Genomic DNA, 13703 nt, shown 5'->3' with positions numbered 1-13703 from the left:
TTGCCATGCTGGAACGCCGCAAGTGAGCATACTCTAGGCGAACCTTGTGCAGCAGTGCATCAAGATCCGGATAGTCCCTCAGAAAGCTCTGCACGACCAAATTGAGTACGTGTGCCAGACATGGTATGTGAGTGAGGTTGCCTAGGCCCAGAGCTGCCACTAGATTTCGGCCATTGTCGCTCACTACCAAACCTGGCTGGAGATTCGCTGGCACAAACCACACATCGCTCTCCTGCTTGATGGCATTCCAGAGCTCCTGTGCTGTGTGGCTCCGATTCCCCAAAGAAATTAATTTAAGGACGGCCTGTTGACGTTTGGCCACACCTGTGCTCATATCTGGCCTAACAGGCTCACGCAGTGCTGATTCCGAGGAACTAGAGTAGGAGGAGGACTCAATATGTACAGACTGCATTCCTGCAATCCTTCGAGTTGGCAGAATACGTACAGAGCCACTCTCCAGATCTGTACCCGGCTCCACAACATTGACCCAATGGGCAGTGAGGGAAAGGTATCGTCCCTGTCCATGGCTACTGGTCCACGCATCGGTGGTCAGGTGGACCTTGCTACTGATGGCATTTAGTAGCGCATTTTTAATTTTTCCCTCCACATGCTTTTGCAGGGCAGGGACGGCTTGCCTGCTGAAATAAAAGCGGCTGGGCACATTGTATTGTGGAACTGCCAATGACATAAAGTTCCGGAAGGTGTCAGTCTCCACCAGCCTGAATGACAGCATCTCAAGGGCCAGTAGTTTGGCAATGCCGGCATTCAGAGCCAGTGCTCGGGGATGGTTTGCCGAGTATGGCCGCTTTTTCTCCCATGCCTGTGCTACCGATTGCTGGTGAGTGGCATGGGAGTGTGCTGATGACTGCGAACGTGGTTCAGTGGGTGGAATTTCACTGGGTCTCTGGACAACAGTGGCAGTGGTTCTTCCATGGCGTTCCAGTGAGGAAGCCGAACCAGCTGTGTGTGAGCTGGAGGAAGAGGCCCCAACACGAGCTGAAGAGGTGGTAGGTGCTGCTGAAGGTTGGCCGACATCTTCAGTGTGTCTGTGTAACTCCACCTCGTGCTTGGTATGCACAAGTTTCCACATATTTGTGGTATTGAGGTTGCTCACATTTTTCCCACGTTTCACTTTCTGATGACACAGCTTGCATTTGACAAAGCAAATGTCATCTGCAACTGTGTCAAAAAAAGACCACGCACTGCAAGTCCTGGGAGCGCCCGTTTTGTGTTTTGGAAGAGGATTGCTCCTCACGGGTGCCAAAGTGGAGGCTACAGGCAACCAAGTCTGCCCCCGCCCTCTCCCTCCTCTTTTGGACGTTCGGGGAATCTCTTCCTCAGAGCTGCTCCCACCATCTTCCTGTGGCTGACGCCATGATGGGTCAAGGACCTCATCATCTCCACTCCCCTCTTCAAGCACCGGCTGGTCCTGGGTTGTCTCACCAGCACCGTACGCACCAGAAATTGGCAACTGAGTCTCATCATCATCAGATGAGCACTGAGGTGTGCTGACAATAGGCACTGGCCCACCCGCCTCTTCAGATTCAGAGGGACAAAGCAGTTGCGCATCACTGCATACTCCCTCTTCTTCACGCTCTAGAATGCTGCTTGGCTGGCCACCTTTTTCCAAGCCAACAGATTCTGAGAACAGAAGTAAAGATTGAGATGGCTCCTGTCCAGGGCTCTCAGACTGCCTGGGCAATTTGGCAGGTGGTGAAGAGACAGATGGTTGCTCTTCAGTGCTCTGGCCTTGGGAGGATGCGGAAGTCATTGAAGTGGATACGTTAGCTGCCATCCATCCGACAACGGCTTCAATTTGTTCGTCACGCAGCAGTGGGGTACGGCGAGGTCCTACAAAGCTGCGCATGAAGGACTGTTGCCTGGTAAAAGTGGGGGATGCCGGGTCACTGGTGGCCGCACCAGACACCGAATCCCCACGTCCTCTCCCTGCTGAATCCCCCCGTCCTCTCCCTGCTGAAACTCCACGGCCACGACCACGTGCCTTACTCCCTGCCTTCTTCATCTTGGTAGACTGATAAAGATAGGCAGAAAAGTAAAAAAGGGGTGGCTTTGTGTTCTTATTCCTGAACACCTGCTAACCAGTATAAGAAACACTAATTTGGCTAAGAGTGTGTGTACTACACTTTAATATGATCTAATGTGGCCTAGACAACTGTAAAGTGGAGTGTTTGGTGAACTTTATTTCCTTTTTATTTTGGGGGGGGGAAGAAAAGGATGTGACCAAAGTTTGAAAGCTATAGTATCACAAACTTTTTGGAGCGATTACAATGCAGGAAGCTCACCTACAATGCAATTGATGAGGCTCCAAAAAATAGGGTGATACTAGTCTGGCTGGCCCTGAAGGGCACAAGCCAGCAAAAAGGCTCCTCTATCTAATCCTATATAGTGTTTGCAACCAACCAATGACAATGGATGCGGTTGGAAGCACACTAATATAGGAGCAAAAATCTGACTAAATTAGCTGCAAAAAAAGAACTATGTATGAGGCAGTGATGCACGCTGAGCGGACTACAGCTAGCGGTGGCTGTAGAACACACTGCAACGTGAGCTGCACTCACACAGAGAGACCTATCAGACAGCCAAAAACAGTGCAGAGAAATGGACTATAGCACTAAAAGGCTGCTGAAAGGCTCCGCTGTCCACTTCTTTAGTGTTTGCAACCAACGTATATGGATACGTATGGAAGCACACTATACAGGAGAAAAAAAAAGCAGCAATAAAAGAAAAATGTGTATGAGGCAGAAACACACGCTGGGCGGCCTACAAGCAGACGTGCCTGCAGGACACACTACACAGCGTGGGTCTGCACTCACACAGCCCTTGCAGACAGCTGTGAACACTGCTGCTAGGCAAAAGAAAGCTACAGTGGTGGTTTATGTAGCCTGGATAAAGCACAATATTGTTTTTAGAATCGCTATTTCTAACTGTCCCTCACAGTCTTCAACAGCAGCCTGTCCCTAACTGAATTCACAGCAGAGTGACCAGAAATGGCGGCTGCAGCGGTATTTATAGTGCATCATGACATCATTTCAGCAGCCAATCACAGCCATGCCAGTAGTTAACATGCCTACATGCCTAACAGGATGTGCCCACACTTCTGAGGATCCCCATTGGCTGAATCAAATCGAGCGGGCTCCTAGCATTATGGGAACTTCCGATTCCGGTATTCGATATGAAAAAAGTATCGGAACTAAGTATCGGAATTCCGATACAGCTAATATCGGCCGATACCCGATACTTGCGGTATCGGAATGCTCAACACTACTTACAACGCATATGTGTTTTTTTTACTTGCAAATTTTCCTTATTGAAGTGAAGGGGAAAATCTGTAAATAGAACTTATATTGACTGCAAGAGCTATTAACGTGTTGTGGTTTTCAAAAATGTATTTAGTTTATGTTGTATATGGAAAAAAAGCACAGTAGGCTCAAGATTTCTATAAATCCCATTCACTTGGCTGGAACTGTAAAACGCTCCATTTTTTGCATGCGAAAACAAACAGCCTAAAATGCACCAAATACTCATCATGGGAACTTAGCTTAAATATTCAAACACTTTTTATTAAAGTTTTCAAGAAAGTGAAGGTTTAACAACCCAAATTTTTTTATTATTATTTCTTGGGCTGCCAAAAAAGCAAACGACTTTTCCTTTCTAAAACATTCTGTAATCTTTTTTCTTTAAATGTTTAAAATTAGTGGCAGTTCATAAAAACTTTTTTACTAGATTTATGTCGAAAAAAGTTTTGAAAAGTCACAGGTTTTTTTTCTTGCAGCTAGAGGGTGCCCAGAAAATGCAACTTTTCTAGTGTTTTTCTCACCATGCTTGACCCATCCCTGACAAAGTAGGCAAGCTGGGGCTTAAAGGGGCTTGACAACCCCCACTTGTCAAATTGATGTCAAGCAGCAGTGTTTGCTCATTTGCTACTCCACAAATCTTACTCCATCCCAGGCTGGAGTAAGATTTGTGGCTTGGCGAACAAAGCATCGAACATGCCACTACGCGCCTTGCCTGAGTCTCTTAATGAATCCGGAGCATCTGCTCCAAAACGGTGCTTCATCAAAATCAGCGAGAGAATCACCAGGAAGGATGAATCAGCCCCCATTATTTCTTGAAGTGGTTTCCACTTGAAAAAACTGTGGTTTTTCGAATGTTTAAAAATACTCAATGCGAACATAGCCCAATGGTAAAGTGTCTGTCAGGCCATACCATTGCTTTATAGATAATGTTTGAATATAGAAAATATGTCCGTCTTCCAGAAACAGAGCCACTCTTGTTGAATTGGTTGTATTTGGAATTGCAGTTCAACCCTATTTGAATAGAGCACAAGCTGCAATATTGTAAGAAGCCATGTTTTAATAAGAAATTGTCTGCTTCATTATATTCTGAATCAGTGTGTCTGTTTATGCAAATTTCCACTTAAAATATCTTCCATATTACAAAGTTTGGATAAGCATGTCGGCGATATAGCGACGATGCGTTATCTCAGAGCTTTTAAAATTCCATTGTAAAGATGAATATAATCCAGGGCTCCTCGGTGGTGATGTAATAAAGCTGTCATAAATATACATTGAGCTGTTGCCCAGATGATGTAGTCATGTTGAGGGATATTGAGAATATTTTCTACAGAGCAGACATTGCAGGCGGTGAGTGAGCGATTCCAGGGAGCGATCACAGGGAGGAAAGAAACATTTCCCCATTATTGTTTTCACTTGGGTGGATTTAATAGCACATAGCATTACGTGTCAGCTTTCTTCTCTGCAAAATTGCCAGCAATAAGGAACATGTGAAATGCAAATACAAAGCCAGTCTGAGCAGATATTATTTTATAGAGCCTAGCTGGAATTTATAGTATAGATTTCAGCGTAATTGTAGCCATCGGCTAAAAGAAATGCAAACTGCGTTGTTTACCTGGTAGAAAGATATTATTAACAGATGAGAAAAATCAGCAAAACACATTGTAACCGCCTGATATCAGGAATAATCATAGGGTACAGCAAGTAGAGAAATAGAAAAAGACAGAACAGGACTTCACAGCTCGCAAATAACATTATTTAATGTTTCTCTGCTTAACGGAAAAATACATAAAGTATAGCTATAGAATAAACCTTGATAAATGATTGATAGATAATTATTAGATTAGATAGATATGAGATAGATAGATAGATAGATATGAGATAGATAGATAGATAGATAGATGATAGATAGATAGATAGATAGATAGATAGATAGATATGGGATAGATAGATAGATAGATATGGGATAGATAGATAGATAGATATGAGATAGATGATAGATAGATAGATAGATAGATACAGATAGAAAGATAGATAATTAGATAGAATGATAGATACATAGACAGATAATAGATAGATAGATAGATAGATAGATAGATAGATAGATAGATAGATATTTAAACAGGAGACACTGTAGACAAATCAATAGATATATAAATGGCTCTATAATAATAAATAATAATATAAGATAGATATAAAATAGAAAGCTCTCCACTTCTGTGACATGATAAATGAGTTATAACACTGTTTCCTATGTCTTCCCTTAGCTTGTCTCCAGTTTAACAGCTGCGGTTCCTGTGTCAGATCCCAAACTGGTTTCAACTGCAGCTGGTGCAATAGTCTCCAAAGGTACAGTCAAAATGGCTTTTCTCTATGTAATTATTTCTCCACTTAATGAGATAAAGGGATTGGATATCAGCGGCAATGGCTTCTAACACCCCGGACTTTCTGCATTACTGCCATTGCTGGCATTCCTGCTATGTGTGTTGGTGATGCATGCTTACAGTGGAATTTTGTCTTTTTTTTTTTGACCGGAGAAAAGACTTCATTTATCTTTATCTAAACCTGAGCTGTCTCACGCGCTGACATCTATAAAGGGACCTGCCTGAAGCCTCTTCTATGCGGTGTATATTTGGATTTAGAATGATTGCATTAGGCAAAAAAAAGAACATTCTGTATGGTCAGGTGAAAAGTTTTTCTGTTTTTACTTTTTACTTTTAGATGTACAGTTGCAATCAAAATTGCCAAAAACTCTTTTTACAAATTTGGTTGCAATAAACAATTTTCTATTGTTTACATTGAAACAAGACCAATGTAAATATCTCAACATGACTAATATAACAAGTGGTTTCTCCAAATACCTCACAAGAGCCGCTATCACTGACCTCCGCAGTCTCGCACCCCTTCATGACAAGCATCTTTAGTACTTACAGTATTAGAGCACCACTGGCTGTTGTGACCTGCTGCAAACATGATGCATAGCCAGACACCAGCTTCCGGTAGCATTCCTGAGTAGAGATGAGTGAAACTTGACCGTAAAAGTTTGGGGTTGTTCCTACTGGACAGTTGTGTCTGGTGCTAAACGCAAAGCACGTACTCTGCAATGTTTGGCGCTCCGGGGAAGTACGTTGCAGAGAGAGAAAATGTTTCAGCTCAAAAACTTGGGTCGCCATTCTTTTCAATGGGGTTTGGGTTTCTGGTTCAATTTCGGGTACAGTTGCGGTACCCGACCCAAACATTGGAATAAAGTTCTGGTCGATTACCAGAACCTGAACTTCCACCGGTCTGATCATCCCTATTCCAGAGGAATATTAACTCTTTCCTCATGGACAATTTCCTCCAGTTCACTAATATAGTTGGGTTGTCACGCAAGTTATCTAAAAATTAAGAGAAGAGAGCATTTCCTTGTAGGAACCCGTGTAGAATGTCTAAGACTTGTAGACCATTATAGGAAATGCTCGGTAAGGTCCTTCCTACCAAGTGACGGCAGTGCCAGGTATTAGAGTTTTTTGGATGGGGGTACTTACTTTTTCACCTGACTGCATAGATGTATATGCCAGTTATTCATCAGAGTAACAATGTATTTATGACAATTTTTCAGAACTAAACTAGAGGCTAAATAAGTTCCAATAATTACAGAAGAGAAACATGATTTACTAAAAGGTTTCTTCTAACGCAATTTCAGATTGTGTCAGTAGAAAACTCAATGTAAAGAACGTCCTTGCCGTAATGTTCTGTGCGTATAATATGCACATATTAAAGCTTATGTGTGAGCTGCTGCGTTAATTCTTGTGGATATTCTGATTAAAGGTGTAATGCGGAAATATGCATCAAAAAAGTTGTTAGGCTGATTTATGCACTGCAGTGGATGGATGTGACTGATTCAGGCTGTAAGTAAAGCTCCAATTTTGCACTGGGTTCCTAATAAAATGTATTTAATTAAATATTCATACATGCATTTGAACATACATATAAAACATATGCAGATGTATATATACAACCATACATAGATCATAAATAAATATACACATATTCATTCATACAATCATACGTTCATTCATATGGCTGGATTATCAAATACATATAGAGAACACGCATCCATACACATATGCAAATATACATAGACAAATATGTATCATAGACATATATATCAATTTAAATATTTATATGCATTCATCCATACATATGTACTACTGTGCATACATGCTTATTAGTGATGAGCCAACGTCCTTGGATAAGGTGTTATGCGAGCATGCTCGTGTGCTAACCGAGTGACTTCGGCGTAGTCGAATAATATGTTAGAGCCACCGCGGCTGCATGTCTCACGGATTTAAAAAAGTTGCAAATAATGAATTGGAGCAAATATCTGCTTTACAAAAACCATGCCCATAAGGGCAAACAGAGAAAAATAGGCACAACTTAAAAGAAGAATACGGAGCAAAAAAAAACTGCTGTAAAACAGGAAAAGCTAAACAAAAAATATCACAAATGCAATAACAAAACGTGACCCTTAGAGACCGGTTCATCAAATAGTTTTCTCCAGAATTTTGGAGTAAAAGTGTTTGAAATTTTTGGCAAAACATTTTTCTCAAAGAATTGCAAATGTTGGCGTTTCAGCCGTCATTTTGAACCAGGAGGGGACATGGCAGAGTGTATCCAACAAATTCATCACAATTTACGACACAAGAGCGGCAAAAATTACGAAAGAAATACTAAATTATGTTATCCGACTATCTTGAGCGCGCTCGAGCTGTCTAACCTAACAGCCGCGAGACATGCATCTGCAGGGAATAGAACATATTATTCGAGCATGCCCGAGATTCTCGGATAACACCTGAGCATGCTCGGATATCATTGAGACTTTCTGAGCTTTGATTGCAGTTATTTTTTCCACATTTCACTTTATGGCTTCATGGCTGCTAATGGTATGTTCACCCTTCGCCTCTCATGCTGGGGTGTCACCGTTCCATCATGGAGTCATTTTTAAGGACGTCACATTTTGTATTGCGTTATGAAATAGAGAGTGTTATTGATTTTACTGTAGGTGTCGGTGTCTCAAATACGTGTCTAGGGCTCTGTTCTCATTCACAGTCACAGAATGTTCTTCATGTTCGGCAAACATAATGTAGGAATATCGAAGAATCCTCGAGGAATGTGAAATGTTGTAACTTCTCGTAGATGTGGAGATGAGTTGAAGCTGAAACTAAACAGAGATATGTAACTGCAGATTAAGAGGATCTAAGAACTAATGAAGTACAAGTAGAGATCCCACATATGTTATGGAATTTATTAGGACGCAAGGTGTAAGCTCGGGATTCCAACTTCAGTGATGATCTCAGCTAACATAAGGAACATCATTGTTATTCTTTGTAGTAACCAAACAGCATATCATTAAAGCAATCCATCATCATAGACCTTGTACAAAGTCCGTCCACCGTCCATGGTGCTGATTAGATACAATGATAATCTGTAAACCCCCTCTAGACACTTGTCATATGTCGCCTCCTTAATATCTCTGCATACAGATGTGTCCACTCTTACTTGGTTTCGGAGTGAGATCTTTGGTGTAGCGCACCGAGGCATATGACATTTGTCAGACGTTCCAGACTCATGAAGAAACGCGCACGGTGCCTCAGTGGTTAGCACTGAAGCCTTGCAGCGCTGGAGTCCTGAGTTCGAATCCCACCAAGGACAACATCTACAAGGAGTTTGTATGTTCTCCCCGTGTTCCCGTGGGTTTCCTCCGGGGTCTCTGGTTTCCTCCCACATTCCAAAGACATGCCGATAGGGAATTTAGATTGTGAGCCCCATCGGGGACAGTGATGATAATATGTGCAAACTGTAAAGCGCTGCGGAATATGTTAGCGCTATATAAAAAATAAAGATTATTATTATTATGAATCGGGAGTGCCTGACTTCAGCAAGCCTCCCCCGAACATGATCAACCGGTGTTGATGAATCGGGCTCGACACACCAAAAAAACTACGTGTGCACATAGCCTTATAGGTAGATGGTTGACCCAGCTTAGGGGAAGGAATTTTTTTCCCTGTGGAGAAAATTGGCTTCTACTCTGTGGGTTTTTTGCCTTCCCCAGGATCAACAATGCAGAATAGCTGCACTAAAAATAGGCTGAACTAGATGGACATAAGGTCTTCCTTCAGCCTTCAAAACTATGTTACTATGTTAGAGATACCATTGTGCAACCTGTGCAGGCACACAGCGGCGTAAGAGGTAAAGGGCCACTTTTACCTCCAAAACAGGTGGAATTGTGTATTATGATGAGGTATTGTACTGCCCATACATTGTTCTTGCACCAGGGGCCCTTTTCTAACTATGTCTGTGTAGTAAGGGGTGGGCCGGACTGGGGGAGGCAATTAGGTGGTGCTGATCCAACAGGACTGGGGGTGACCCACTTCGTGGCGCCAGCAGACATGAGTCTGAGATGAGGGTTGTGTCCAACAGTTCAGATTTTATTGTCCGTTTTTCGGATGACCACCGTACTTCATCACAGGAGTAGTCCACAATTCACTTTTACACACAGACCCGGGTAGCTTCTCTTTCTTAGTTTCACCATCCGTGGCGTACTCTATGGCTCTTCCCCACTGTGGCTGCCCTAAGCACTTTCACCACAGTGTTTCACCCTTTAGAGTACGCCATCCTCCTGACGCTCACAGTCTGTCTCTGTCCGCAGCCACTGTCCTTTTTGGGTCACCCCCCGTGACCGTCTCCACTGTCAATTACTCTCTGTAGGTTTTTTCCACTTTCCTCCTCGCAGATCCTCCTCTCTAGTGAGCTCCTTTGGCTGACTGGAACTTCCAGAACCTTCCTTGACCTCTTATATTCCCAGTCCCAGTAGCTCCGCCCACTATCACCTGACAGGAACCTTTGACCAATGGCAGTTACCTTGACCCATGGCAGTTACATAACGACTCTCTCCTACGCTCCCCACTGCCCTCTAATGGTCAAACTACCACATGACACCTTTTTCTCTTTATCTCAGCCTACACTGCGCTATCTCTCTGTCTCTTACTACAGAAAGACCTGTCCGTCAGCTCAACCTCCCCACATCTGCTCCTGTCCCAATGTGTCTACATGTGGCCACCCAGCGGTTGTGCTTCGTACTGCAGCCTGTCAAAGCTGTTGGTTGCATACTGCAAAATCGTCTTGAATTTGTATTGTGAAAAAAAGAGAAATTGCTCAAAGGAAAGAGTATATAGATCTCCGTGAGACAGTCTAGCTTGTGATTTCTATTGCTTAACACAAAACACTTACTGTATGTCTCATGCCGGACTGCTAAATCTATAGTGGAAGTGTTGACTGTCTTGGTAAACACAGTTCCCTAAGCACCCTGACCACATGTAATGTACAAATACTGCTGGGACATCACAGAACACAAAGGAGCTTTTGGTTTTTTTTTTACAAATTCTGTCTGGGAATAGATAACACCTTCATGTTCATTTTGAAACATTTCTAAAACCAAATTATAACTAAAAAGGGCCATATTTTATATATCGACTTTCTAATTATGATAGTCCAGAAGCTTGGAATTACACATGTAAAGTAGCTGGCATGGGCAGCTGTGAGGATACCCGAGGGTGAACCCATTGGACCACGGCAACGAACCTCCCCTGGGCAAGCGGGCCAGGTGGACCACCCCCTACACAGGGAGTGTTAGGGACAGGCCCAGGGGAAACTATTACCATGGCAGCTGGTACCCAGGGCAGACACGGGAGACGTAACAGGTGGCAGGCAAGACAGCTGGGTAGGCTGGCGAGACAAGAGGCAGGAAATATGGAGAGAGCGTAGGTACAGGCAGGCACGGATGGAACACAGGAACTCGGGCAGGACGGAGACACAGGCTGACACGGCAGGGACGCAGGAACACCAGCAGGATGGAGACACAGGGTGGCACGGCTGGAACACAGGAACACTGGCAGGATGGCGACACAGGCTGACACGGCTGAAACAGAGGAGCACAGGTAACTGAGAAGGTAACAAGGGTAGGAGGTAACAGGAGGATGCAGAAGGACACGGAAGGAGCGGAAGACAAAGGCAAAAGTGGGGCCAGAATCACTACTAATACCAGTGATGATCAGGCAGCGTCAATAGGAAGAGGTGGCCTGATATAGGAAGGTGAGGAGGTGTTTCCGGGTCAGGGTCCTCTAGATCATAGAGAGGACTGGGAGGAGTGGCCGAACTACAAGGGGCGAAGTGCGCGGGCGAGGCCCACAGTATGCGCGCGCCCGAGAAGGAGCCAACGCCGCTGCCAGAGCAGGAGAGAGGACGGGGACGCGCCGGGAAGCTGCGGCCCAGTAAGTATGAAGGGACACGGAAGGCGGCGGCGCGAGCGGAGGTGTGACACAACTATAGGTCAAACATATAAAGGAGACTAGATCTAACCTCATAAAGGTCTAAGCTGTGTGTAGAAGGAGACGAGCAGATATCAAGCTTGGAAAGACATGGATAAAATAAAATGAAAATATACACAGCTGTAAATTAACATTATAGTTACAGTTTAAACTAGAAAGTTATTTCCCGAGAGAACCCTTTTCAGGGAATCTGTCACCAGAATCACAGTTTTCTCTGCTGCAGATCGAGCAGAGCTTGGAATGCTGAGCTGTGTATAACCCCTCCCTCACCACTGATTGGCAGCTTTCTGTGTCCATTATATTGACTAAGAGCTGCTAAACAGTTTTGGGGGTTAGGGTTGGACCACGAGCCACGAGGCACCTAGTCCTGTACTGATAATCTCCTGGTAATAAAACACTGATTTTATTGAAACTACAGCACACAGCCAAGTAAAGTGATACATGACTGGAATAAGGGTCTCTTGCCCTACATTGCGCTGCTCTCAGATTACAAAACAAAAACTTGTGAATATGCACCTTTTTAATATCATCATATTCAAGTCCACAATTTTGTGCTGCTAATATACAGTCATGGCCAAAAGAGTTGGCTCCCATGAAATTGTTCCAGAAAATTAAGCATTTCTTGCAGAAAATTATTGCAGTTTCACATGTTTTGTTAAACACATGCTTATTTCCTTTGTGTGTATTGGAACAACACAAGAAAACAGAGAAAAATAAGCAAGTTGGAGATAATTTCACAAAGAACCCCAAAAATGGGCAGGGCAAAATTATTGACACCCTCAACTTAATATTGGGTTGCACACCCTTTGGAATAAATAACTGCAAACAATCGCTTCTTATCACCATAAAAAATCTTCTTACACCTCTCAACTGGAATTTTGGGCTGTTGATATTTTTCAACAATTTTGCTTCTCAAGTCCTTAGACAGTTCTCTTCTCCTCTTTCTGTTCTCCATGCTTAGTGTGGCACACACAGGCACATAATGCAAAAACTGAGTCAGCTTCTCCCCTTTTTATCTGGTTCCAGGTGTGATTTTCATATTTCCAACACCTGTTACTTGCCACAGGTGAGTTTGAACAAGCATCACATACTGTACTTGAAACAGTTTTGTTTACCCACAATTTTGGAAATGTACAAACAATTTTGACCTGCCAATTTTTAGGGGTTTGTGTAAAATTATGTCCAATTTGCCTTTTTTATCATTTTTTTTTGTCTTGTTGCAATACATACAAAGCAAATAATCATATGTCTAACAAAACATGTGCAATTGCACTAATTTTCTGGGACAAATACTTCATTTTCTGGAACAATTTCAAGGGTGCCAACATGTTCGGCCATGACTGTATATTTTAATTAAAACTTAATTTTGTGCGCCAAATCTCCTGCATAAAATGCTAAAGTTCAGGCTGATGCAGCTCTAACTAATGGAAACATAAAAAAGTACTGTATATTGACTGACAGTTTAATTTATCAATTCTATGATGTTTAATTCTGAGCTCCTGTCGGCATCAGGCATCCAACGCGAACAATGACTTACTTTTAAAAACACCGTATAACTATATTGGGAAAAAAAATGAAATCTTGCAATATTCACACCACTTGGACAATAAATGTATTGATAGACTTTCAGCAGTCTCATTATCATCACAGACAGCATGACAATGAAGGGTAGCATCTCTATACACAGTAGATAACAAAGGATCCACAAATCACAATACAGTAGATGATGGTCACAGGTCACTTCTGTCATTTACCTGGACACTGACATTTGCCTTGGTAGGAGCGTTAACATAAAAAAATTCTTTACAAGACAGAAACAGTATATTGCTTCATATGTCCATGTGACTGATGGAAAAAACAAGAAGCTTTTATCTTTGGCGAATGCCATTGTTTAGGAATACAGTGGACGTTGTCACTTACTGTAAAGAAAGTATACTATATTGTGCAGGCTTAGACTCTGTACCATCATGATCTCCAGCAGGTTTCAGCTGTTACAAGGGTAAAGAAAAATATCACATCA

At 42.8% G+C, this 13703-nt stretch overlaps 1 protein-coding gene across 2 annotated transcripts in view; it reads left to right on the top strand.

The window, feature by feature from the left end:
- Positions 1-13703, top strand: part of PLXDC2 (plexin domain containing 2) — a 674841-nt gene that overhangs the window by 517517 nt on the left and 143621 nt on the right. For both annotated transcript variants that reach the window (XM_073581846.1, XM_073581847.1), the window contains exon 9: positions 5582-5663. In XM_073581846.1, coding sequence (XP_073437947.1) covers positions 5582-5663 — 82 coding nt within the window. The remainder of the gene's footprint in view (positions 1-5581; positions 5664-13703) is intronic.

Source organism: Dendrobates tinctorius, unplaced genomic scaffold, assembly GCF_039654945.1.
Source record: "Dendrobates tinctorius isolate UK_male_01 unplaced genomic scaffold, ASM3965494v1 ptg000070l, whole genome shotgun sequence".
NCBI classification, from domain to species: Eukaryota; Metazoa; Chordata; class Amphibia; order Anura; family Dendrobatidae; genus Dendrobates; species Dendrobates tinctorius.
The sequence above is the reverse complement of the archived record's forward strand: the minus strand, read 5'-3'. Positions and strand labels throughout refer to the sequence as shown.